The sequence below is a fragment of the Miniopterus schreibersii genome (genome assembly GCF_964146895.1).
Source record: "Miniopterus schreibersii genome assembly, chromosome: 14".
Taxonomy (NCBI): Eukaryota; Metazoa; Chordata; class Mammalia; order Chiroptera; family Miniopteridae; genus Miniopterus; species Miniopterus schreibersii.
The window spans coordinates 45,384,571-45,412,361 of record NC_138114.1 but is presented as its reverse complement, the minus strand read 5'-3'; the positions used below and the strand labels follow the sequence as shown (position 1 = coordinate 45,412,361).

The following is a 27,791-nucleotide window of genomic DNA, read 5'->3' as shown; positions in this document are numbered from 1 at the left end:
GAGTTTGCTTCTCAGAAAAACATGTGCCCTCCTATCTGATTTCCTTTGCACCGTTTGCCTAAAAGCCCTCACGGTCTACCCGGGCTTTAAGGAGCTCGCTTTCTGCGCCGGTTTGAATGCTGGTTGAGACCTTACTTGTGGTGGTCCGGCCTGCACACGCCCGCTCACTTCCCTAGGTGAGCAGTGGCCCCATCAACCCAACCACACAGGAGAAAAGGCAGGTAGTTACCCTGGGCCGACACTCCTTGGCAAGCCTGGCTTTGGAGGTCGGTGTCGGCAGGGGGGCTGGCTTTCTCTTCCAGGGCGCTGCCTTCACAAGCCCCATCTTCGGGGGTCCCCTTGGCCTTGCTGTCGTCGAGAACTGGGCTAGGCTGCTGGGCCCCCTCCTCTGCTGGCTTGGGGGAAGACATTTGCTGGAGCGTAGGGGACAGACGAACATCTGAGCTCGCTGCTCCCTTTGCCTGCTTCTCGTAGCAATCTGAACCCTCCAGCGAGAGGCCTGTCTCGCGTTCAGCTGGCTTCTGCTCAGCCTCCAGATTTAGGCCAGGCATTTCCACGTCCATGTCACTGGGACAGCTCGTGGAAGCAGAAGGCCCTTCTTTGGGAGACTTGTGGCTGATTCCTGCAGCCCCGTTACCTACGGTCTTGACTCCGTCCTTGGCGAAGTCCTTGGCGAAGTCCAGGTGCAGGGCGGCTGTCCCACAGGGGCATGTTTCTGGGCACATCTTGTCCTTCTGGTCAATGGGCACGATCTCGTCCAGCTCGGGGATGTCCGGCTCCATGATAAGGTCCTCCTCCTCGCCTACCTCGTCCACGGTGACCAGCTCCTCCATGTTCGTGGGGTACCAGCTCTCATCCTCAGCTTCGCTCCCACTCTCCCAGTCTTCATTCTGAATAAAAACGCAGGGGGGAGGTCAGAGGGTGGCTGAAGGGCAGGTCACGGTCTTCACCCAGAGGGCACGAGCCTGGGCGCCAGGACCCCTCGAATCAAAACGATCGAGAGCATCCTTCCCTCTACCTGGGCACAGTCACTGGGTCACAAGCAGCTGAAACCACTTAAGTCCCACAGCAGAGTCCCCCCTAGGGTGAGGCTCCAAACAGCACAGGATTTGGAATGAGCCCTTAATGCTCAATCTGCCATGTTTTGAAACAGCACAAAGAATTTCAACCCCTGAGTCTGGCCGAGCGTGGCTCAGCGGTTGAGCATCGACCTAGGATCCAGGCGATCCGGGTTCGATTCTCGGTCAGGGCACACGCCCGGGTTGCGGGCTCGATCCCCAGTCGGGGTTGTGCAGGAGGCAGCTGATCAATGACTCTCATCATTGATGTTTCTCTCTCTCTCTCTCTCCCTCTCCCTTCCTCTCTCTGAAATCAATAAAGATACATTTTTTAAAAAAAAAAAAATTTCAACCCCTGGTACATAGCAGGCGCTCAGTCAATAGTTTTTGAATGAACCAATGACCAACTTGCTGGAGCTATTTCCTTGCCTGTAAAACATCGCTAAATGTCACTGCGGCAAAGTCCCCCATAAGATTCCCCCAAGCACCCTCTCCCAGCAAGAATACAACTTCCACACCGGCTCATACTTGGCCCCTCCTGAAACTTTCCCCTGGTATCCCCAGCAGCCTACGGGCCCAGCAGCCAGATTTAGGAGATCAGCTTCCTGGCCAGTGACACCCATCCCTCCGCCTCTCCTGACCGGTAAGGCACGAAGCTGGCCACATTCCAAGGACATTTCTTTGAGCTGTGGCAGTCCCAGCGCTGTAACTGGGTTTTTTCATTTTAATTATGTAAAGTAATCTTTATGAGCACAGGAGATGTCTTGTTAATCCCGGAGTCTGGGCCTGCTGAGGTCAGGGCCCCAGATCGAGTACCCAGAGCCCCCCTTCCTATCCCAGCCCCTCCCAAGGGACCTGCCTATTTTGGGCGCCTGGCTCTGAAGCCCGAGTCTTTTTTGGGCACATGTTTTCTCTTACGAGCACAGCCAGCTTGCTGGAGAGTACGGCGGAGCCCAGGCATGTGGTCAAGATCTCCCCATAAGGACTACACAGAGAGCAGGGCAGGGCCGTTCCTCCAGGAAGCGCTGGGAAGGCGGCTTCATTCATGCAACCGCTGGTGGGGTCTCGAACTCATCCCACACAGCAGGCGTCCTGCCCCGGGGGGTTCCTGTAACTTGGTCCCCAGTGGCTGTTGTGCAGATGTGGCTACACTGTCGGCACCTGGGACAAACGTTACCTTCTGTGTTCTTGTGTTTTCTGGATCAGAGGACTCTGTTTCTTTCTCCTGCCGGCCCGCTGACGGGGGGCTTTCTCCCATGCCCTCTCCTCCAGCCTTGCCAAAGGAAGAACAGAAGAAACCAAATCAGTGGTCAGCAGTGAGCTGAGCACAGCTAACAGTTGTCGGGTGTGTTGCACATATATTTCTTCTATCCTCACAAAACCCCTCAGAGGCAGGTGCTATCATCTTCATTTTACAGATGAGGGAACTGAGGCTCAGAGAGGTTAAGTAACTTGTTCAAGGTCACACGGACTAATGGAGGCCCAGACTGTCTTAAAGGCCTGACTGATACCTTTAGGAGATCCTAGCACATGGGGCGCTTTTTGCAGCTATGAAACCTCTACACTGTGAGGGTGAATGGAGAGACTTAACAGCCATCATGGTGACAGTCTCTCTAACACATCTGTCCTGGCCATAAAGAAATCACATCCAGGCCACTTACGGGTACGAAGGGGGTTGTCACTCCATCAGTGCCCTATCTCTGTCCTAGAGCTATAGCCCCAACTTGCCATCCCTTCTCTGCTCCCTTCTTCTAGTCCCTCCCTCAAATTAAGTCCCTCATGATGGTGCTCATGTCTGGGAAATTGAATAATTGAAAACAACGTCTGGGCTGAGAATTAGGGTCTCTTACCAGCCTTTAAAACAGGGATCAGCAAACTACAGTCCTTGAGCCAAATCTCACCCAGTGCCTCTTTGTAGTCTGTGGACAATGCTTTTCACATTTCTTAAGTAGTTGCATTTTGAATGATTATATAAGTACCTACCTAATATCCTCAATTTCGCTCCTTGGCCCAGATGGCCTAAAATATCTGGTGTTTTGTGGAAAAAGTTTTCCAACCCCTGTTTTAGAAGTTTTAGAAAGGATATTCTCCCATGATTTAAGTTTTGGCCACCAAATCAATGACTATTCCTGGGGATTCCAGGGGAAAATTCATTCCCTCCGCATTTTTGATTGAGGTCGACTAAAAGTGACTCTACTTCTAATTTCTTCAAAGCAGACACACCTCTCCTGAGCTGAGAGGAGCCAGCTGGGGCAGGCGCTCAGACCGACTGGTTTAACCAGCTATTATCGGACAGGGGAAGACAGTTCAACTCCCCCAGGGCCTTATTCTTTCAGTGTTTGGAGCACAAAATTCCACCAAAATCCCTGCTCACATCTTCGGAGCTAACCTAAGTGCACAGCAGCTCCAAATGCCTCCAAAAGCCATCAGACCCATAGCTTCTACCAACAGGGGCCCGCTTTCCTTTATTGTTATCTCTCTGAATAAATTATCCATGGCCTTCCCTTGTCAATAATTCACCCTCCCCCATCCCAAGCAGTTGCTGCAGCCACCCTCCTCGGTCAACACAGTAAAGAGAGTCTCTCCAGTCGAAGCTTGGAGGGGCAGGGACAACCCGGTCGGGCAAGAAGCCCCCGCCGGGCAGACAACCCCTGCTCTTCCTCCCCACAGGCACAGGAGACAGAACAGGGCCTTTCAGTGCACCTCTGGCCCTGGGACCACTTCCAGGGGACAGCAGCAGCTTAAGGGGAACAGAAAAATGCTACTAATGTGCCCCACTACCCACACCAGTTCATGGACCGGGATACTACGTCCCACAAAGCTCTGTCTCCAAAGAGCCATGGCCGCCACTAAACCACCTCCCAACTGGTCTTCCCCTTCTGCTCTGTAGCCTTCTCCCAAGTCTGTTCTCCCCACGGCAATCAAGAATGGTCACCCCAAAATGCAAAAACCATCATATCCTCACTGCACCTTCTGGCTTAAACATGTCATGTGCCTCCCCTTGCACTTAGGATAAACACAAATCCTTAACCTGCCTCCAAGGCCCCGCATGATGTGGCCGCTGTTGACAAATCAGCCTCGCTTCTCACCACCCTAACCCAGGCTCTGCTCCAGCAACACTGGCCTCCAGCCACTGGGCCTTTGCACATGCTGTTCCCTCTGTCTGCTCTTCTTCCTTTTGGCCCAGTAAATACCCACCATTCCTTCAAATCTCAACAGTCACATCCGAACCCAGGGAAGCCTCTGAATAGTTAGAGGCTCTGGCAGCGATGTATGCCTCCATCTCCTTCTTAGCAGGTAACACTCACACTCTCCGACTCATTTGAGATCAGGGGTCATTTCAGCTTTACTCACAACTGAGCCCCACTGCTGGGTGCTCCACGGATACTGGTCAATAAAAGAACGGAGACTGGTGGGAGAGGGTGGAGTGAGTAAAAAGTTTGCACCTGCCTCCCAGTGTGCTTGGGTCTCGGTCTGGGCTCTGAACTGGGAACAAGTGGTTTTCTATTTCTCCCTCCTGTGGACTGTTTATACTGGCGGCTACATTCTGGGGACCCCTGGGCTCCATCTTTTTTCTACCACAGATTTTGGTCTGTACAGTTCCTAAAAGGTAGAGGATTTCAACACATATCTGGACTTTGGTCTTGCTCTAAGAAATGGGAGGTCTGGGAGCCCAGGGCACGCGTTCCGGGACGGCAGCCGCAGAACGGAGCTGAGCAATGGCTGGCTGCTCCCAAGGGACAGGCACCTCCTCCTCGGTCCGCCACGGCCCCATTTCTCCACCAGGCTTCACTCGTGTGACCTCGTCGGTGTCCCTGCCTGGCTTCTCTTCTCTAGGTCTGGGTTTGTAGCCCCTGCCCCCCTTCCAGGGAGGTGGCAGAGAGCTCCTTCCCCACGTTCTCCCAGTCACTGACGACTTCTTTCCTCCTGCCTATGGTCTTGGGGTCAGGGTGGCTCTTATGCATGGTCGTGGCCACCCACTGAGCAGCACTGACACCAGCTTCTCCAGCGCGGGCCCTTCCCCCTGAGATCCCAGAGGGTTTCTAATGAGCACAAGCTCATTAAAGCCCTACAACAGCCTTGTGATCACACCCATTTCACAACCAAGAAAACTGAGGGAGGGAAGAAAGGGTGTGACCTGGTTCTCAGAAGCCAGGCCTTTGCCTCCAGAGTCTGGGTGCAGTCGCTCATTTCTTCAACAAGTACGCACTGTATTCTCACTCTAATCTAGGGACTAGGGACAGAGCAGACAAAAATTCCTGCCCTTGTGGAGGTTACATTTGGAGACAGAAGGGACAGACACTAAATAAATAAAGACGTTAGGGGACAGGTTAGGAGGAGACAGGTGCTGCCAAGGAAAGGGAAGCAGGGGAGAAGTGTGCCCTGTGATTGCACGCAGTGGCCAGGACACACTCGGGAATGTGACAGTGAGTAAAGACACAGGGGGCGAGGAGGGACTCATGTGGACTTGGGGGTGGGGTTCCTAGGCAGGTGGGAGGTGCCTGACATAGTAGAAGAAAGGCGAGGATACCTCCTCAGCCCTGTTGTCTTCATTCCCCAAGTCCAGTCCCTCCTGCCTATTATCTGAGTCCCGGGCAGCCCTCTGGGGATCTGGGTTGTTCTCAAGATCACAACACAGAGCTTGAGACGAGTGAGGAAAACCCTCTGTTCTGCTGTTATTTCAACAAGTGGTGGGGCCCCTGGCTTCAAACCCACAGAACCAACCTGTTGGGGACCCCAACTAGTCTCTGTGGACCCCACTCTAGTGCTATTATAGACAGACCAATTAGAGGGACAGAACTGTGGGGGGACCCATGGGGTTTTCTGGGAACCTTTTTTGCATCAGGGGCTCTCAGGGTGACCTACAATGTGTGTCACATTAAACAGACAAGGGTCGTGGGAACAGATGAAGGGTGAGCGGGAGAAACAAGTCACCAAAGAAGAGTCTCAGAGCGTCAGTAGGAGTGGGAAGGGCAGCTCCAGGCCTCTGCTGTGGGGACAGATGGTTCCAGACTGGCAGTAGGAGCCCTCGCTCTCTGCCCCTCAGTGCCTTTTCTTGAGTCACTGACCTGTCACCAGCACCCTGGACACCTCCAAGCGTATGGTCGGCCCCCTATCTGCTGGTTCCTCACCTGCTGAAATTCTTGAAAACTAAAGTTATGTTGCTGTTGATGTTTTATGTAGTTGTATCTGTACTGAACACATACACTTTCCTTGTCATTACCCCCTAAAGCACAGTGTAACAACTATCTACATAGCACTGACATTGTATCAGGTATTATATAAGTAACCTAGAGATGCTCTCAAGGTCATGGAAGGGTGTGCAAAGGTTCTATGCAAATAGAGCACCATCTTATATAAGCTATTTTGAGCATCTCCGGGTTTCAGTATCCGCAGGGGGCCTGGAACCAATCCCCAGGGATACTGAGGGAGGACTGTCCACTCTTCTTAGAAACATCCGCTCATTCACAGGTCCTCAGATCCAGGTCAAGTCCTCATCGAGGCCCACGAGGGCCTTCAGGTCCCCACTGCCCACTCCCTAATCTCACCTCCCGCCCGTCCCCCTGCTAGGCCAGTCAGGATAAACTGTGGCAGACTGAGATGTGCAGAAAGATCACTGGGTGTCCTTTCACTGAAATGCTGGGAAGTTTACCGGCACACCCTGCAGGGTATCTGGTTCTAGGAGAGTCTGTACTTTAACTTGAACTGAGCTGTTTTATGACTGTAAATTGCAGATAACTGATAGTTGTGCAAATGATTCTTGTCCATAAAGATGCAAAGGAATTTCATCTGGTGGAGCTGCAATTTCATCTGGTCCCAGGTTCCCTGTGGAAGAGGTCAGTCTGCCTCTGTTAGCAAATTCCTGGCCACATCTCTACATGCTGCCTGATCTTTAGATTCTCCTTTGAATTGGCTTTTACGTCTTCCTGGTTCCCCCCTTCATTAATGAGTTAAACAGCATCTTTGACATGCATTCGTTTTATGTTCCCACGAAAGCCAAGATTTTACTTTTTAAAAACATGACCCTTTAATATGCCCTAAAGATGCAGTCATGTTGAGTATCCCCAGGTTCTTTAAGCCAGTCTTTCTTTCTCACTTTTGCCCTTGCTGCTTCCCAAACTGTTTTTTCCCACCTTCAATACTCAGCTCAAATGTCTCCTCTGTGCAGAGCTAACTGCCCGCGGAGCAAGCAGTTCATCCACGCTTCCACTCCAGCATGGGCGCCCCTGTGTGCAAACTGTTTTTGTAGGTCTGCTTCCACCATTAGACCTTGGCCTCTGCCATAACATGCGCTGTTATGCCCTATTCACCCCTGGGCCTCCCTGTGCCCAGCACACTACCTGCAAAGTGGCATGCTAAACAAAGTACTGGCCGAAAGTGTGACTCTTCAGTGTGCATGGAGCTGAGCACTGGGCTCCTTATTTGGACTTAGTATTGTCACCAACTCCTGGGTCAGACCAGAAGGTATGCATGTAGGATTTAAAAAACTGGGTTCTCTCTTTGCAGAACCCTTACCCTTCACTATCCCACTCCTACTTAAATGTAGGTGACTCTGGCAAGAAGGACGGGTAAGCCAAGTTAGAACATAAACCTTGTACCCGGAGTCCTCCTGGTGACCCACTGCGTGAGCTGAAGTCACACAACAGGTTATGGGCCCTTCCAGATGCTTCCACGAAAGATGCCAGCTAACTGCTGATCATTTTTATTACGGTGGAAGTAAAACACTGTGGACAGTGTCTAGAGAAACACACCAAGCCCTGGGCACCCAGTATAATTTAGTGGGTGGTGGCTGCTTCTCCTTTACTGCCTCCTTTCGAAGTCCCAGGATTGGTAGATGCTTTTGGCAGGAGACAAGACAGCAGACCAAAGATCTAATCTCCCTTGGCAGAGTCTGTGGGTGCAAACACCTCGGGACGCTCCACCCTGGACAAACAGGAACACAGAGGCCTTTGCAGCAGGCCCTCCCGAACTTCTAGTAAAGGCAGCAGGTGCTATGGTGCTATTCGGAGCCACATCACCGGGGGGTAATTCCAGCTCTGCCATTTCCCGGCTGTGTGTCCTTGGGTAACTAACTTAAGCTCTCTGGGCCTCCATTTCCTCCTCCAGAGGAATAATAGCATTATTAGTATTACTACCTCGCAGGGTTGCTGTGAGAATTAAATGGCTTGATTGAGACAAAGTATTTAACACAGTGCCTGGCACAGGGTCAACATTCAACAAGTGTTTCATTCATTCAGTAACGTTCATCCTCATGATATTAACACTGTTGCCCTTGGGGACCTGCCTCTCCTTACCTGGGGGGAAGATGGATCCTTACCTCATTCTCGGCCATTCTGCTTTCTTTTCTGTCATCAGCTCCTTCTTGGTCTTTGTCGGGTCTCTTGGTTCTGGTTTTCTCGCTCTGCTTGGGCTTGGTGCCGTCGGGGGCCCTGGTGACCCTGGGCTCCAGCCCGTCCTCCCTGCCCGAGTCGTCGGGGTGGGGGTGCCTGCCCTCCCGCAGCCTGGCCTCGTCTTTCCGCCTGGACCTCCCGGGGGCATCCTGCTGCTGCTTCGGGTACTTGTCCGCTTTGCCCTTGGGCTCCTTGCGGTAGTAGCCATCCTCTCGGCTCTTGTAGCCTGACGCAGAGTGGGGCGGGTTGGGGGACCCAGACCTCGGGTGCCTTTCTCGGTGGCCCCTCCCTCCATCCAGTCGCTCCTCTAACTCGGCTTTGTCCAGTGGCCGAGGGTAGTGTTTGCGATCGTGCGCCCGCGGGTCCGTCCTGTCCCTCTTGTCTTCTCCGTTCTCCCTCCAGGGGGCCGGGTCTCTGTCGTCCTCCCTCCTGGCGTAGGGGGCGTGCTCCCAGCAGTCCCGGCCATTGCCCCAGTCAACCCTCGAAGGGCCCAGAGGACTGTGCGAAGAGCTGCAGGAGGTGAAGCTCGGAGTGTGGGACCTCGGGGACAGGGACCGGCTCACCGGGCTGCGGGACCGTGGCCTCTCGGGGCCGTATCTGTGAGGGAGCGAAGAGGGGGTTTGGAATCTGCACCTCTCCAGCCTCTGCCCCTTCACTCATCCTGCTCCTGGAACTGGGATGAATAATTGGTCTGGTTTGGCTCAGCACCATCTTTCTTCCTCTTGGAAGTGAGCTCAGCTCTCCCGGCAGGGACGGGGGGGGGGGAACGGGGGGTGCCCTGCTCCGCCCAGCGGGCACCCACCCAGCCCTCAGGTTCAATGAAGACTGAAGCCGCTCCCCCACCTCCGCCTCTATCAGCATAAAGGTGACTTTCCTCCTTTCCTCATGGCGATCTGGTCAGATCCCGGGCATGTGAGAGGGATGCTCGTTGCTGGGGGTGCGGAGGGGAGGGAGGGCTCAGAGATTCCAAAAACTAAAAACTAGGAAAGCATTTTTGGGTTGGAAGAGACCTTAGAGCACTGAACTGGCAGTCTTTCAGATGAAGAAATGGACCTGCGTAAGGTTCGGAGCAAGATCTCCTAAGTTACCCCACCACCACCACAGAACTGCAGATGGCAGAGTATGGCTTTGCACATGTTTTTTAAAAACCCAAATAACTATGGTCTAAAAAACAAACAAAAATCCCAACCCTAAACAGCTCCCCCCCGAAGGTTGTTCGGTTATTTGGCAGGTAAACTGAGCCACATGCCCAATATTCTAAAGTCCAGAAAGACCATGCAGCCCTCGCTGACAGGGGACCTGGAGATGTGGCTGCCAGGACCAGGCTGCCTTGCCGGTCCCCGGGGAACAGCCCGGGCTCAGCCTCTGCCGTGATGTTAGAGCGCCACCTGCGGCAGCCCTGGTGAGAACCACAGGATCCGCAGGCCGGGTGCCCGCTCCCGCGTTCACCTTGGCTCTCTCTCCACAGCGACTATCTTTGCAGGGCGGTGAGAGTGGCAAGCTTGTAGCCACAGCCTGGCGCAGTCACAACTTCAGTTGGAAGAAGTAAGTTGGAAAACTGACTGCATTCAATGTTCAGAGAGACTAGTCAAGTAACTGCTTTTGGGGGGAGCATCTCCATTCCTGTTCCTACATCTACATTAGGCATGAAAATCAGGAGCTGGCTCTAAACAGAAAACACACACACACACACACACACTCTTTCAGGCTGTCTTAGCAAAGTACAGACTTGCCCCTAAGAGCCAGTTATGGACAGACCCCCTCCTGTATTCCTTTCTAACAAGCAGGAGCAGCTGAGAGGAAGCCTAGCATCTTGCATTGTGCTGAGGTCTAACCTGAGCAGCACTTCTGACCGGACTGCTGCGTTCCATCGGGCACACGGGAAGGTAGGGCCCAGAGAGGTGGATGGACAGGACAGGGGCAGGACAGGGGCAGGGCAGGGGCAGGGGCAGGGCAGGGGCAGGGCAGGGCATAGTGTGACTCAAATATCCTTCAGGGTGCGAAGAAGAGAACATCCCAACTGCCCAGCAAATGCCCTGAGAGCCAGCTCCGGGGCCTCACCTGTCTGCTTCCCGGAACATGTCCCTCTCCCTCTGGGAATGAATGTCCTGGATGATGGCAGCCACATTTTTCCCGGGTTTCTAGACAAAGTGAGAAAGGTCATCAGACCAGAGGCAGCCTTGCAAACACCAGAGGGAAGCAGCTAGGACCCGGGTTCATGGTCCAGTCCCCGATGGGGAAGACGGGCCTTCTCACGGGAAGAAAGAAGTTTAACCCAGGGGGTGAGGGCTCTGGGCATCATGCGGGACAGTGGGGGGCTGAGCGGTCCGGGGGACACAGCGTCCACTGAGCTGGGGAAGGAAGGACACAAAGTCCCGTTTGTTCACACCTACCTCCCACCCCTTCTGGAATAAGAGACAATGCCTGAGATGTAAAGGGAAGGAGGGAGCAAGAGAGGGAGAGGTTCCGGATGGAGGGAGGGCAGGCAGGCATTGTAACTTGGAAAGAGGCTTGAAGGTCACTGAATGCAGGGACCACTTTTTACACACGTGGAAACGGAGACCCAGAGGGATGGAGGCGGAGTCCTCCTTGCACAACTCCGGGGTCACCAGCCACACTGTGTTCCATGCAGAGGTGACTCCTGGAGTTGTGCTGGGTTGAGGAACACATTCAAGGTCACAGAGGCGGTTAGAGAATCGGGACTTGGCAACGGGCATCTCAGCCCCAGGATCCTTCCTGTGACCTGTGCAGCACCTACTCCAGGGTGTTCCTCCACAGGCCCACCTGTGCTCAACGTAAATCGTGGGGTGGGCAGCGTAAGCTGTGAGCCGTGGCTCGCAGCTGAGGGTGCCAGGCACCCAAAGGCCCCAGCCATTCCAGTAGTCACTTTTCGGTGGCTGTGCCAGGACAGGACCAACCCTGGTCCCCGAATCCCAACCAAAGCCCTTTCCTGAACCCAGAATGGAAAACAATAACAAAGCAGTAAGAAATAAACAATTAAAAAAGAAACTGATGGGCACAAAAGGCAAGAGAATCTTTCAATTGCCTACAGAGAATTCATCCCTCCCATTAAAATGTATGGAGTAGGATACATTTATTGTATGTGATTATATCTCAATAAATTTAAAAACCCTTGGTCTGTAAAGTCAACATTTGACAGAGAATTTTATTAAGAAATATAATCAATGGCTGTTTTTATCCCTGATTTTTTTTTCTATATATTTTACAAAGAATTGTGAAACCTCAGAGCCCTATGAATGTTAGGTATCATCACAGATCTCATTTTACAGCTGGGAAAGCCAGGGCCAGAGACAGGCAGTGAGCTACGTGATCCAGCGGGAGTAGATTCTCTTAATCCCCGGAGAGCTTGGCTGCTTATCGGTGTTAGTGTTGAGACTGAGGGTTGGGCTCGGAAAACACAAGTCAAGGAGAGAATGAAGGGGGAGTTGCCTGTGGTTTCAGGGAGAGGTCAGGGCTAGGACATCGGAAAGGAATATAAAACGTCCAAGCCAGGGAGGGATGTCTAGGCAAGAGGACCTAAACACTGCCCTGCCAGTTCTCTGAGGCGTGACCGGGAGACACTGGTTTAAATTATTCCAGGTTCCCTCCTGCAGGTAAGATGCTATGATTCTGGAGAAGTCTTTACAGAACAAACCGGAAAATCATTCAATCTTCTTGTCCAGGTCTGTAGGAAGGAAAACACCCGCGCCGTTGTTCCTAAAGATTGTCTCTCATTCATTCTGTGCACTTGTTGGACACCTGTTATGTGACAGGTTCGGCCCCGAGTGCCCTAAGGAAGAGAAGCTCCTTCACGAAGAGTGGATAGGGAGACAGGATTATGGCATGAGGAAACATTCAAGACAAGAGATGGGACGTTCCTTAAGATCTCTTCTTTCTCCCCTCTACTTTGGTGAGCAAAAGGTAAGGTTGGGGGGGGGGAACGACCAAAATTTCCCTCCACCTCCACAAGCCCCGGTAGGACCCCACGTGCTGGGTGCCCCGGACACATGCACGGACATAGCGTTCTGCTGTCTGCCTCCCCAGGAGCCACTCCCCTTCCCACCCCTGCTCCGAGGATGCAGCAGGTGACACAGACCTCGCCAGTCACAGCACAGCTGCTCCCTGGCCACAGACACTGGGTCAGGGAAAGACACGTGTCCTAGCTGGCCCGGTGATCAGAGTGACTCTCGGGACCTCCGTGGGAGCTACGGAGAAAGCTCTGGCTCACTCACGTTGAAGGAAATGGGAAGACAGGGGCCAGAGCTGCCGCAGTCACGGAAGTCATCATGCCACCTAGAGGAGAGGGCCCGGGGCTGCCAGGGGCCATCCAGGGAGACCCCAGAAACAAAGCCAAGTGACCGGGAAGCAGAGTGGAGAGAGCCAAGTCCTAGCGCCATCGCCTGGGCCCTGACTCCAGCCATACCTGCCGCCAGGGCTGCTCCTGGATTTTTCGTTTACAGGAGCCAATAAGTTGTTTTTTTCACTTTCGTCACTATGCTTAACTCAGGCAAATTTCCGTTCCTTACAGAGAAAGGTCCTGGCTGATGTCAACTTAGGGACCGTAATGCATGCACGGGTGTGTCGTTGCAACATGCTCTGAGCTGCTTTCACACAGAGGCGGTGTGACAGCTTGGGGAGCAGAAAACCCTTATGAAAGGGTCAGACGACAGCATGTCCTAGAGCCTGGCTGCTCAAAGTGTGCTCTGAGGACCTGCTGTGTGGGCATCGCCTGGGCGCGCGTCAGAAACGCAGAATCACAGCCCTGCCCCAGGCCTGCTGAATGGAAATTATAACAAGCTCCAGGTTAAGGTCGGAGAAGCTCTGTGAGAATACTACCCCTGGGGTCACTGGCTGGGTGACTGCAGCAAGTCACCTGATTTCTCGCGCGGACACTGGAGATCATAATAACTCAGTGTAGAGACGCAAATATAGTGCAAACCCAAAACAGTGCTAGGTTTTCATCGTGGCTCTTCCAGTAACTATGAACTTTGGCAAGTTACCAAACTCCTACGAGCCTCAGTTTCCTCATCTGTAAAACCGAGGTCATAATACCTGTTGGACAACACTGACGTCAGAATTACAGGAGATAATGTATTTATGCAGAGTACTTGGCACACTGCTTGGCCCAGGGTTTGAGGACTCAAAGGTGCATACGCTTCTTGTTATTGCTGTGCTGTTATAATTGCTGTGATTATCCACCCTCCGCACCTCACGGGAAAGAGGGATTGTGAGACTCAAGGAGACAATGTACAAAAAAAAATGCTTCTAACCACAGAACTGGGGGTTTAGTCTCTTACTGATCTGGAAACTGAGGCTCACGGAGGTGAAGCAGCCCCTCCAAGCTCATCAAAACAGGAAGGGGTGGACTAGGTTGGCACCAGCACCCTCCAATCTGGCACAGCTCACATGGCTGTGGGTGGCTCTGTGTTTACCTGTTCTCCCTCCCACCAGACTGCGAGCTCCTCTGCAAGCTTGCTGCCTCGGTGCTGGCCCAGTTCCTGCCCACAGTGGGCACAGTATTTGCAGAACGCAAGTCTGTACCATATGATCTCTCTAACCCCTGGTTTTTGCACCACCTGGAACTATCTCCCTCGGTAAGCTACTGACGTGCCTCAGTACCTTACTTGAAGGAGCTGAGTACTGCTGTTAATCTTAATTAGAGCTTACAGCAACATTTCATCTGGAGACCAAAGCTCCACTGGGAATTGAGCGCAGAAATTCAACTTTAGCCCCCGGGGAGAATCCAAGAAGATAGGAACTCTGGCTGGGTGGAGAATGGGCTGGGAGCTTTCACTTGCCTGAGAAAAGCCATATGCTTTCATTAGTCAGGAAAAAATGCCAGGTTCTGCCAGAACTGCTGGCAAGGGAACTTCAGAAGCAAGACTGCAAGCAAAGCAGAATGGGGGCTTTGGCAGCTGGCTGACATACACCCGATCTACATATGCGGACTTGTCAGAACGCGAGTCGTGGCCAGAAACAGCCGCCCAGCCTTTGTCTTCTGACTTCAGCTTTGAAGGCAGACTGAGGCCCGGGGGTCTTAAACAAAATGGACCCCTAGTAAATGTGGAATGAGCTGAAGTGATGTGGAAAATCCCTATTACATGGGACCGTAGAAAGCACAAAATGAGAAGGTATATTTAAGCACAAATATAACACCAATTACGACAAATCCAAATGAATTAAGTGCTCTAGTTTAGTGAACTCCTGCAGCCCATTAAGAAGACACATCTTAAGGAAAAGCATGGCATGAGCGATCACCTTGAAAGAAACTTTCCACCAGAGAAGATCCAGATGGAACAGCCAATAAGCATATAAGGAAAGTGCTCTATCATAATCAGGAAAATAACCAATAAAACCATCACAAACCATTGCGCTCTCCCCGGACAGGCGAAAATTAGGAAGTCAGACAGGACAAAAACGTTAGCAAGAATGTGGACCACTGAAAACTCTCAGACAGTACTCACAGGAGTGTAAATTTGGGACAAGTAATTCTGAAGAGTTTGCTATTACCTAGTAAACCACAGGATAGGCATGCCTCTGGCTCAGCAGCTCCTCCGAGGGTAACATGTTTGAGAATGTTCACAGCAGTACTGTCCCTAACAACCTAACACTGCTAACAGTCCAAATGTCCGTCAGCAGAGGAACAGATAGATAAATCTGTAGTCATACAACAGAAGTTTATACGACAATGAATATAAATAGACACGCCCAACACGAACGGCACACTGTCGAGTGGAAGAGGCAAGGCCTGAAAGAACACAGTCAGTAGGACTCGAGTTAAGTTCAAAAATAGGCTGTTAAGGAAGGCGGACGAAGGCGGCGGACCCGTAAGCTAAAGGAAGGGAACGAGGAGCCTGGAGGTCCCCCGAGTGGAGAGGGGAGCACTGGGCAGGAAGAGGGCCTCAGGGGGCCTCCTGGGTGCCGCCGGTGTCCTATTTCTTGGCTTTGGTGGTGGTTTTATGGGACTTACGGGATTTCACCCATTAGTGCTTTTTAAACTGTGTGATGCACCATTAGTCACTTTTCTGTATGTATGTATGTTGTACTTCGTAAGAAAGAAAGGAAGGAAGAAAAGAGAAACAGAGGACAAGCTGAAACAAAAACAAAAGCCCTGTTTGGAATTATCCGAATTCACCCGAGTTCGGACAGTGGCCAGTTCAGTCCCGGGCTGCTCAAGATTTCTACGAGGCTGAAGACAAATACAGAGGGTGGCGGGGAGATGAAGGGATCGAGGAAGGTGACAAGGGGAGAAAGTTACTAAGACCCGCACGGGTGGGAAGGAGGTTTTCTTCAGGGTTTATGCCTGGAACTTCCACCTCCGAAAAGCAAGCGCCTTTCCCTGCTCCCTTTCCCCCCGGCACCCCGTGGGTGCCAGGCAGCTAGCCGTCCCGGCTCCGGCACCCCTCTGCATTTTATACTCCGGTCAATGAGCACGTCTCCTGCCACGTTATCATGGTTTGCCTTCCCACGGGACATCCTCAGAGGCAGTGGGTAACTTTGGCATCTTTCCTGTCCTCTCCTTAGGACGGTGCCCGGCAAGGAAGAGACGCTCGGCGGACGCTTGGTGAACGACTGAACGAACGAGAGCAAGCTTTACCTTCAGCTGCAGTTCCTTGTATCGCTTAGACATCCGAATGAGCAGCTTCTCACCATTGATCACAGCAGACTTCTCTTGGTAATACTGGACCATGGCCTGAGCAGCTTCTGTGTAAGCCATCTCTAAGAAGGCCTAGGAAAGAACGGCAGGACACGCGTTGGACTGGACATGAATGGTCCCACACAAAATGCAGTCTAAGGCAGGATTCCAAGGTCGTGAAGCTCAAGGACAGGCAACACGAATCCGGGGTGACAGAGGTTAAGAGCTCCGCGGCCCCTGGGGTGGGGTGGGGTGGGGTGCTGACTGGGAAAGGGGCGTAAGGAAACCTCCTGAGGTCCTGGAAATGTTCCATATCTTGACCCGGGTGGTAATTACAGGGGTGTACGCATGTAAAAAATTAATGGAGTCGTGCACTTAGGACCAGCGCACTTTAGAGCATGTATTTCATACCTCCATAAAAAGAAAAAACACACACAGCAGTTCAAGGAAGAGCTCTTTTTGATCCCATCTGTTCAAAGAGACCTATTTATTAACTTCGCCAAAAGAGCTCATTATAACACGGCCCCTCTCCTGATCCCCATGGTTACCAAACATCCTTCTTAATTATGTACGTCCATCCTGGGCTACGTCACGCCGCAGGCCCCTCTGGGGTGGGAGGGCCCATTACCGACCGTTTCCCAGGGGAAGGGGTGAGGCCGGAGAGAGTGAGTTTGTTGTGACCTTGGGCCAATCCCTGCAAAATTCGCTCTTTAGTGGTGGCAGCGGCAGAAGACAGAGGCGTGAGCCCTGGGTATCTGAGCTCTCACTTTCTTTGCAAAATAAGAAATATACCGAAAAGCTCAGGGGCACCCCAGGCTTGAAGGAAGGTCATGTCTTTGTGAGTTCGAGAGAGAGGAAAACCCAGTTATGTTTCCACAGCAATTTTCCTCTTTATTTAACTGTTCTGATTTTTTTTTTTTTTTAAAAAAAGGAAAAACCTATAAAGAAATGGTCTTTTCCATTCAATCGGTGTCTACAGAGACTTTCTGAACAGACAGTTGGACTGACCTGTCAGTTTACCCCAGGAGCTGCTGAGGATTAACTGTCGTTGCTGTTTCTTAGGTTCGTCTGGCCTGTGCTGACCTGGCCCCTCGGTGCTGAGAAGGAAGTGGCCCGTGACAGGGGCCCTCACTGCGAGCACCTCCTCTCCATCGCCCTGCACAGGCTCCCCTCCTCCTTCCCTCACATTTGCTGCTGAATTTCAGACATGCCTTTCCCCACGCTGTCGCGGTCTGCGGCAGATGTGTGGGAGACTAGAAGTCACGATTATTTCGAGTTTTATTCAGGTTCTGCCACCCCGCTTTCTAAGTGCCTCTTTGTTCCTGGAAACATTTTCGTGCCTCTAGCTCTCACCTGTCAAATGCGAATAATATTAATTCAGCGACTTGCACTGCATTAATGTTGCAAGCTGAATTTTGGACATTTGCCCAAAATAGAATTCTGAGAAGTAGGAACAAAGAGACAAAGTGAGCCGTGGAAGCCCAGGCTGATGGAGGGAGACCACTGGTGATCCGATGTGGCTCTGAGTCTCCAAAGCTCATGCTTTAATTAAGAAAATAATTTCTCCTATGCCTGTTCCTGTGATTCATAAAATAAAACTCTTTATTAACAACCAAACACAAAATATTCTTACTTCTGACCGTTCTCTCTATAATCTCCCTCTTTGACTAAAGAAATGAAGACAAACATATTAACTCCCAAGGACTCAGTCAATCCCCACAGGTTAAGGGTTCTTAGCTCCTTAGACTTACCAGGCATCTATCAGTTCCTACATATTCTCCTGCTGTGCGGCCCAAGGGCCTCAGATGGTAACACCAAGGATTAGTAAAAATACCCGTTCCCCAGTCCGTTGCTGTTGGCTCCAAATTCAGGCCCTCGGCTATGAGAAACTTAGAAGGTAAGACTGTAGCATTCGCTCAGGGGACTGATAATGCAGTAATAAGACTCAAGCCCATGGGTTTCTATTTTGGGGGCCAGTTAGCTTTTCTATGTTAATGAGCACCTCTTTCCAAAGCACCTCCTTACCTCCTCACCTCTAGGCAACTCACAAAGGCCTGTAACCATCACAGGAAGGGTAAGGGGAAACAAGGGGAAACAAAACCCCACCATCAACAAAAACCTCTGTTTGTTGGTAAAGACCAATAGGAGTCCAGCTGTGTAATACCTCTATGTTAAGAAAGCTTCTTTAAAAAAAAAAGTATATATATATATATTTATATATATATGTATATGTGTGTGTGTGTATATATATATATGAAAGTGCCCAGACCTACCTGATTAGTAGACTTCATGAGGATGTAATTGGTGACCTTTCCAAAGGGCAGCCCCAAGTTAATGACGTCATTCTCAGTGCAGCTTCCTTCTGGAAGATTGCAGATATGCACCACGCGGCCAGCACCCGTTTTCCGCTGCACAAACTAATAGAAACAAAGAGCAGTGGCTGGTCTTCAAAAGACATTTCCCTCTTGGCGTCTATTCCAGTTGTCCCTACTGGTCCTCTCCCCCCAAATAATGATTGCAAAACTACAACTTACAAAATTAAAGCAGAAAAGAATTCATTCACACACTCATACAAAACATCGAAGTTATGCCATCTCTTTATACAAAAGATTCGCAACATTGTTAATGAACAATCACATCCAGAGCTTTGAGGAAATGGGCAGATGTTCCTGGTGGAAGGTGATCTACAATCTTTTGAGAGTAAACTTGAGCAATAGTTAATAAAACTTAAAATATACATAGCCCATGATCCTGCCATCCCACTTCTGGAAATCTACCCTACAGAAAGAAATGCATCAATGTGCCAATGTCAATACATGGATATTTGTCACTTGGATATTTGTCACAGGAATTTGTACATGGATATTCGTCACAGGAATCTGTAAGGTGATGAAAAAGACTGGAAACAGCCTGAATGTCCAAAATAGGGGACTGGTTGAGTAAACGGTGGTTCAAGCATACAACAGAAAACTATGTAGCCACTAAAAGGAGGAGGCAGATGAGCTGACAAGAAATAATGTTTCAGAAAATTAGGTAAAAAGACAGGTTGCCGAGTAGCATGCCATTTTTGTAAAACAAAACAAAAAAATCAAAAATGTGTGAGAAAGAGATACATGAAGCAAGTGTCATAAAGTTTGGATAATTACTGGAATTGGGGGATGGGGCTACGGGGTTACTTATACTAGTATTGACTGTTGTGTCTGTCTGAAATTTTCCCCAAAGGAAACAATGTTAAAGGATATCCGCAAGAGGGGACAGGTATTATGGGAGGCTACATATCAACTTGTCAACACTGGTTATCTTCCAAGGGCAGAACGCGAAGGGGGGGAAGAGATATTGAACTGTTTTCTTATATGCCTCATATTGTCTGACTTATAATTTTTAAATATTCCAATAAAGAAAAAAGAGCATAGGAAGGGCTTGGGGGACCCTAATACATTCACAGAAATCAGTGGTTTAGGGAAGTGACTCTCAAAACTTGGTTGGCCTTTGGAATTCTTTCCTCAAATAAAAGCTTGTTCAGCAGCCCAATACATGCCCCACGGAAGGGGAGCTGCTCTGCACAAACGCTGGGGTCCTGCGCCCTCCGGCCGCATCCAGCTGGGAGTCCCAAAGGCACCTCTAAGGAACACCGTTTGGAAGCCAAGACCTGGGCCTAATCAAAGCTCCCGGGGGAAGGAAGTGTGTCTGTCTGGTTCTGTGCAAACCTTAATCAGCCTGAGCCTCCCGGAGGTTTGAGAATTAGTAAAACCGTAAGCCAACGCAGTGTGAATGAGAAGGGTGCAATTTCCCAAACCCAAAACACACTCTAATGGCAGAGCCTCCTTTTGCATAATCACCATCTTCTAGGAGACAGTGAACTTCAACATCTAATTTCATGAATGTGAAGCTGGCTTGCTAAGGTAACACAGCGGTGAAGTGTGAGGTCCATCCCCAACAAGGGCTAACACTTGGGTAATTCTACCACGAAGAGCCCTCACTTGTCCCATATGGGCTGAAGACATTTAAAGTCTATAAGAATTTCCATTTATGGTTCAGCCTTGAACTGGAGAAACCCAAGTGCCCCTTTCAGATCTCTTTGTCTGCGATGTTGAGAGATCAAACACTTTCCCAAAGGGGAACAGGACCCCATGTGTGGCCCAGGTGGCTCTCAGGGCTCTCCAGGGATGAGAGGAGCAGGGCAGTTAAGAGGCAGGATCTGTGCGTCTCATTAGGGTGAATATAAAGACACAGACCCAGCCGAGCTGCCAGGCCAGCAAAGTGGCTGGTCCTCTGAGGTTATCGCTGGGTGCTCTGACCCTCCGCCTCCTAGCAGGCACGTTTCTGCCCCATGTGACTTTGTGTGGCTGGCCTGGGCCAACATGTGCTTGGACAGCAGAGCAGACACACAGGGCGGTTCTGGGCCCATCCCCTCTCTAGTTGCCTAGCGACTGGGCACAAGGGCCAGGCCTCTCTCTCTGTCTCCTCCAGTCTGAAAATGCAACTGGAGAGGCTTTTATTCAGAGTGAGTGCAACAGAAGCCGCTGCGGGCGGTGGAACAGGCCTCGGGAAAATAAACACCCGCCCAGCTGCCAGTCACCCAAGAACGAGATGGATTCACGCTGCAGACCTCGTTAGGCTCGAAAACAAATGGGTCTCAATTAAGGTTTTCACTCAAATTTTCGAATGCATTCCGTGAGTGCTTTTTTCCTCCCAAGATTTTAAATCAGAGACGGAGGTTGGATTTTATTGTCTTTTGCTCCCATTTAAGGTAATCACGAGATCTTTAGTATTCTTCCAGTTAATTATGTTCATCTGGAGCTTCTCAGCTGGCGAACTGCAGCTGGGTTCTCGGTGAGACAAGACACTGACCCTCAGGGGGGCCAAGTACCCCCAGTGACTGCGAGCAGCTTCTGCAGCTCAACCAGTGCGCCTCAGGTTACTGTTTTCTAAGGAAGCCGTGAAATGAAAATCTGGAGAACTGAGAATCTTGAAAATCTCTGTGTTAAGGGTTTCCTGTGTATTGTGTCTGGCTTCAGGGCAAGTGAAAAACTCCGTCAGTTAGAAAACAAGATTTTTACGTGTTTCAGGCATACCTGGTTTTATTGTGCTCCCCAGATTCTGTGTTTTTTACAAATTGAAGGTAAGACCCTCCACCAGCAAAAAGATACGACTCTCTGAAGGCTCAGATGATAGTTGTTCGCATTTTTTAGCAATAAAGCATTTTTAAGTTAAGGTATTTACATTGTTGTTTTTTTACAAAATGCTGTTGCACACTTCATAGGCTACAGTATAGCCTATGCACGGGAAACAAAAACGTTCGTGTGACTCGCTTTATTGCAATACTCGCTTTATTTCGGTGGTCTGGAACCAAACCCGCAAAATCTCCAAGGCGTGCCTGCAAATGCTTGATTTAGGGCAGTTCAGTCTGCATTCTTTTCTGTCGTCGATCTAAAATACCTATTTGTTAAACTTGATTAGGTTCAAAATCATATTTGATCTGTAAAAGCTGTGGAGTTATATACATAAAATCACTTTAACCTATTCTTGAACACATTATATAAACACGGCTATTAGTCCATATGCCCTATGGCAGATCTGAATTCGGAGTGAGAAAGTTAGGGAGGGAAGAGAGTGGGAAGGGGAGAGGAGGAAGAATGCCATCTCTAGTGGTCCCTGTAGAGTAAAATCTGTTCCTTGGGGCACAGATAACCTTGAGTGCCCTTGAGCAGGAAGCATGATGCAGTGGCCCAATTCCCAGCCTGGTTCCCTAATTAAAGTCCTTAAGGGTCTTCAGGTAATAATACCTCAAGGGAGGGTCATTATTTTTGACATTTAAAAAACCTGAGTTGAGGTCATACTTTGAGTGTCTTGACTCTATCAATATGGTAACTCTGGTTAGATATTAGCCTTATTAGACAGTCTGATTGATGTGTCTGTTTTTGATTAATGAAAATGGGTAACTAGTTAATCACTCACTAATATAAGTACTTTGGCAGATACAGTACTTTTCCAATCATGGAAGGCAGGACAGTGGCTGCTTGAGGTGGGAGTAAATAATTAAAAGGGGTTTTGTTCGGACTTCCTGCTGTAGTGGAAAGAACCTAATCCCGGACGACGGGGGACCTGGCTTCAAGTCCCAGCTCGGCCACTGATTAGGTACGTGACAGGAGCAAACGAGTTTTCCTTTCTGGGCCTTAGTTTCCCAGTGTCTGGAATGAGGGAGGTGGCCTATCCGTCTAAAGTCCTTTCCAGATGTAAAATATCCATGCTTATGCGGCTCTAAGTTCTCAAATTCCTCTCCGCCCAGAAGCCTTGCCAAGCTAAACCCTAAGATCCAGGGTAATGGTAACTCTCCCCAACTGTGTTGGGCATAACCAGAAAACCCGTCTTTCCCCCTCTCCGTCCCAGTGAGTGCAATGTCTGTCCTCCCCCCCGTGTGCTCATCTGTTTCAGCATAAATACAGTCACAAGCACGTTCATCTTTCAGACATGCCTGTCTGTGTCGGTGGTGATCTCACCTTTACAGGGCTGAAGGTAAGCTCCAAGCAGGGAGCGTCTTGCTGATGAGCTCTGCCGTTCCCTGAATGACCCTGCGCCACAGTGCCTACAGGGGTTGAGATGATATCCTGAGACAAACTAAGAAGACATGGGCCTGGTACCTGTTCAAGGACAGACACACATCAAGTGTGTGCCTTGTAGTGTCCAGGCACCAGTGCCAGGGCAACGGGAGTGTCAGACAGACCTGGATCTGAACCTGCTCCCCGAGTTACTGAATTTCTCCAAGCCTGAGGTTGCTTGTCTGTGAAACAGGGAAAATAGAAATTGATTCCACATGACTGTTGAGAAGACCAAACTGCCACAATGTATGTAAAGTGCCTCCTTGCAATGCCTGGCATCCAGCTGGCTCCTCTAAATAAATATGTCTCCTTTCCTCCAACAGTTAAAGGATGTGCTATGCTGATTCTAGCCTGGGGAGGGGGGGATGTAACTGTAACTGATCATGGAAGAGAGAGTCTGTGTTCTGAGGAAATTCTTTCTGACCGTAATTAGGGGTGAAGAGATATAATGTTCTAAAATGGCTCAAGAAAAAAACAGGCATAGATGACTACACAGATGGATGAAAGATAAACAGAGATGGATGGCTGGACGGATGGATGAGCAGATGAAGAGACAGACAGGTGGATGGGCAGACAGACAGAGATGGATAGACGGACTCATGAGAGAGACAGAAAGACAGAGAGAGAATGATAAAGGGCCAGATGAAAAGGAGCAGTGAATCTCGGTAAAAGGTATATGGATGGTACTTAAACCTTTCGGGCAACTTTTCTATGATTCTGAATTATATTAAAATTAAAAGTTACCAAAAATGGCTTTTAAAAGCTGTGCTCTGGGGCAGGAGTAGATGGGTTTAGAGAGAATCGTAAGACCTTGCCAAGCTGAATTTTTGGTGTGAGGTGTTGATGGGCCCCATTAACCTCCCACCCGCTGCTCTGCCTGCTGGGCTTCCGGGAGGCACACAAGCGACAGGTGCACTTGAAACTTTCCAATCCCAGGTCAAGTCTCTAAGAGAGCTACGGTGTCAAGGGTTGTAACCAAAGCCCTAATTACTAACTTAAAGGGACAGTCACTCTTTCCCAGCCTGGGGGGAATGCTTCACTGACTGGCACTGACCTGGAATGCCCCCCCCCCCATGTGATCAGGGGCCTGGGTTGTCCGTTTTCACATGCTAGGGTCACTCACTTAAAACCTGCTGCTTCTAATGGTTCATGTGGCTGGGTCCCAGACCTCTCACCCACAAATTCTTTATAGATCAGTGAAGATACGAAAGGAGCAAACAGACTTGTGTAGGAAGATTCCGAGGCCTTTCAGTGCCCTCTGATGCAGGTGGGAACAGGCTTCGCAGATGAGTTCAGAGAACAGGCCCAGTTCAAATAACTCACAGCGTTGCAATAAAAATGTGGCTTAGGGCAACAGGCCTGTGGGCTGGGAGACGCCTCTCCAAGTGCTTGCTAGAGCTACAAATATGGGTCTGGTCTTCAGTAAACAATTTCTGATCTCCTTTAGGCATGACCTAATTTCACCTGGCACTTGGTCCGCGGCCTCTGTTGGTTTTGTGCTAAAGACACGTGAGGACAGAACCAGGGCAAATATTTATTCCTCATGGTGTTGATTTAGGACATATTGTACAGATAGCAAATGGGCGTGGGTTCCACAGCTATGGCTCTTGGAGTATAGACACAGCTGTCTTTACTGACACTTTCGAATATTTTATAAAGCATATTAGCTTTGACTTAGAGTAAGTCTACTTTTATTAGTTCCAGACTTGCCTAAGGGTCTTGGGGTGGTTCAACATGTAAACTTTAGAGTCACGGAATCTTAAAACTGGGAGGTCATCTGGTCCACACCCATCGCTGTCTATGTGGACACGGACGCCTGGGGGGAGTTAACCAACTTAATCCGTGGGCAATGGAGTAGTGGTAGGTTTGTGATTACAACAGAAGCTTCACTGAAAAAAATCAATCAATAGTGAATTTAATAAATTATGGTAAATGCTTATAATACGTAATGTTATATGTAAGACAGGGTTTTATGTTCAGATGCACAAAGATGTCTAGAAATCAATTAAAATATGTATTGTGAGCTCATGTTAAGTGAAATAAAACAAGCTGTACAGCAGCTTATATGGCGTTATCTGATTTTTGCAGCAATATATACTTTTGGTAACTACACCGGCACATGTGCACTGGCTAGAGACCCATAATTAGAGTAAACGGCATCTACCTTCAGTCTTCTCGGCAGGGTTGGATTTTCTATTGTTTACATTTCTGTTACTGTTTGAATTTTTTACTATGTGTGCACTACTTTTGCAACAAAAAAAGTTTAAGATTTTTAAAAAGAAAATGAAAAAAACAGAGAACAAAACCCACCCAGGTCTCCTGTTTCCTGGCTCTTTGCTCTCTTTGAAAATGCACAAGGTGGCCCCACGAGGCGACGGGAGCCGTGACAGCTGGACTGTAGGCGACGGGTGGGTATCATCGGCCACACCAACTACTAGCCCTCACGCTCTCTGGGCGTCAGGACACCACAGTGCTCTGAATCGTGGACCCCGATGTCCTAGAAAACAGCCAGCAATCTGAGGGGCAGCCCATGACTTAAACCTCTGGCTTCCACGACATTTATGTTTCCCCGTGCCTCGATTTCCTCATTTATACAAGTTTCCTGGCGTGCGGGGTTCTGGTGAGAAAGAAATCATAAAAACAATTTGTGTTGTCCCTGGGGGGGGGGGCGCCATCTGCACGCTGGCACTAAAGAATCCCCAGGGCGGCTGTGAAAACTTCCCGGCGGTTTTATGGGGACAGCCAGCAGGCAAAGTCCATCTTGGGCAGGTGCAAGACAACTATTTACAGCCTGAGAAGGCCCTGAGGCCCGCTCAGGAAACCTGATTACTCTATTTACGACGACTTTGTCAGCCAAAGACAAAGTGCCACAGCTCAGTCAATGGCAGAAGCTTCGGGGAAAGTGAACACGCTCTCCCGGGACCCTGGGATGGGCGGGAGGGGCTGGGGACAGACACAAATCAACCCCTCCCCTCCGTCAACAAGAAACATGGAAACACAAGGCTGGTACGCCACAGAGTGGAGACAAATGTGAATTTGGCAGCAGAGCCTGGGCTTGGGGGAGGCAGGAGACGGGTTTGCGATCGTTTTACACTGTGTGGCACTTCGGAGACGGTCTGAGGGCTCGTTCCCAGAGTCTGTGTCACTGTGGTCTGCTTAAAAACAGGGAGCTTTGCTCTGGCCGGTGTGGCTCAGTTGGTTGAGCACCTTCCCATGCACCAAAAGGTCACCGGTTCAATTCCTGGTCCGGGCACATGTCCAGGTTGCAGTCTTGGTCCCCACTGGGCACCGTGCAGGAGGCAGAAGATCAATGTTTCTCTCTCATCAGTGTTTCTATCTCTCTCTCCTTCTCCCTCTCCTCTCTCTCTAAAATTAATAAAAACATATTAAAAACAAAAATAGGGAGCTTTAGAAGCCAAGGCCGCTCTTTGTGGCACAAACACTAGTGAGACCACAATGGCAGGGGCCCTGGCTGGTCGTCAACAAAATGTTTCTGAAAGGATGTACGTAGCGGAGCGGGACAGAGGAAGTCCTGGCACAGGCCCGGGAGGGGAGGCACTTCTGGAGGAAAGCCCAGCGAAGCTTTCATGGGTTCTCATGGGGGCTGCAGGGGGATAATGGAGGAATTTCAATTGCTCGTTAAATACATCTCTTCCGTTTGAATTTTCACAAAGAGCATAAATTTTTGTAAGCAGGAAAAAAAGAGTAGAAATGAATATACACAAGGAGCTCGCTGGGCAAAGTGTCCTTTGCTAGCAGATTAATCGGCCCTGATGTAGGCAGAAAAGAAATCAATAATTTCTCTGAGGGATGCCCCTGCCATAAAGGAGCCTTGTAAATTATCTTTGGGTAGCATATTCACCGGCCCTTCATTTCTCAGCCTATCTTCAAATGTCAATATTTTTGCATTTCAGGTTTTCCTAAAGAGAGGCACACGTCATTCAATTGCATTTGCCAGAAATGGCAAACAAGAGGACTGGAAGCTTGCAGAGGGATGGGGCCTTCCAGCCACGGATGACACATGGCTGGGCAAGCTCTGTCCTTGCCCCCCAGGTGTCCTTGGGAAGGCTCACGTGACCAACAAGACCTCATAAACCAGTCAAATAATGCCTGTCTCCCTCCACTGGGTCTGTAGAAAATGCCTTAAACATCTGAGTTCATCCTGGGAGAGGCTGTCATGGTGGCAAAGAATTCGGGTGCTGGGTCTGACCGGCCTCCACACCTTGCTCCATGGCTGACGGCTGGCCGAGGCCCCCGAAGGACCTGTATCCCCAAGGTGGCCTCAGATCCTGCTAAGCAGCTTGTGGGGTGGGAGTGGGGAGAGCTGAGGGAGCTTACGAAAGAGACGATCGCAGTAAGAAACAGAACTCAGAAGCCCTCAGAGAGGGGCAGCAGGGCTTAGTGGTTAAAAGTGAGGCCTCTAGAGCCAAGCCTCCTGGGTTCAAATCCCGATGCCTCCATTTGCCAGTGTGTGGCCTGAGGCAAGGCACCTAGTGTCTCTGAACCTTGGTTTCCCCATCTCCCAGGGTTGTCTGAAGGATTAAATGAGCAAATACACACAAAAATGCCAAGAATGCATTAAGCACTGTATCGAATGCCCACTACTATTACCGTCATTCCACAAGGTCTGGGGCTCTGCATGTCCTTCCTGCCGGCCTCCGGTGCAGAAAGCAACACGTTTCTCATGCGTTGCTTCTCCTTGGGCTCAAGCCAGGTTGCCTCCCTGTCTCTAGGCATTCGGAGAAGATCCTACTCATGAATGATCCGGGGTCTGCAGATTGCTCGTGCCTGCCCGGCACGTAAAGAAAGGCAGCCTCCCAGCATCTCTCAGGGGAACAGGTATGGCTACAGAGATTACGGGACAGACTGGAGCACAAGGGACACTGAGACTTGCCCAGAGTCACAGCTAGCAGACAGAGCCAGCCTTAGACAGGACAGGTTTCCCCAGGGCAGGTTAAAAGGACTGGTTCCTCAACAATAGCCACTGTTACTTCTTACACACTGCAATAAATCATTGTCCACACACGTGCTCTCATTTGATCTCACAAGGGCAGGACAACCCTGGTCTCCCCTGAGCCTCGCTCCCACCTTCCAGCTCTGATCACTG

The 27,791-nt window shown here is 50.1% G+C and overlaps 1 protein-coding gene across 2 annotated transcripts in view; it reads right to left on the bottom strand.

Annotated features, from left to right (window-relative positions):
- The window catches only part of RBM20 (RNA binding motif protein 20), a 157,828-nt gene that overhangs the window by 11,715 nt on the left and 118,322 nt on the right, over positions 1 to 27,791 (bottom strand). For both annotated transcript variants that reach the window (XM_081158055.1, XM_081158056.1), the window contains exons 6-11: positions 18,359 to 18,502; positions 16,047 to 16,178; positions 10,511 to 10,590; positions 8,377 to 9,046; positions 2,236 to 2,331; positions 230 to 890 (exon numbers count right to left, since the gene is read on the bottom strand). In XM_081158055.1, coding sequence (XP_081014181.1) covers positions 230 to 890; positions 2,236 to 2,331; positions 8,377 to 9,046; positions 10,511 to 10,590; positions 16,047 to 16,178; positions 18,359 to 18,502 — 1,783 coding nt within the window. The remainder of the gene's footprint in view (positions 1 to 229; positions 891 to 2,235; positions 2,332 to 8,376; positions 9,047 to 10,510; positions 10,591 to 16,046; positions 16,179 to 18,358; positions 18,503 to 27,791) is intronic.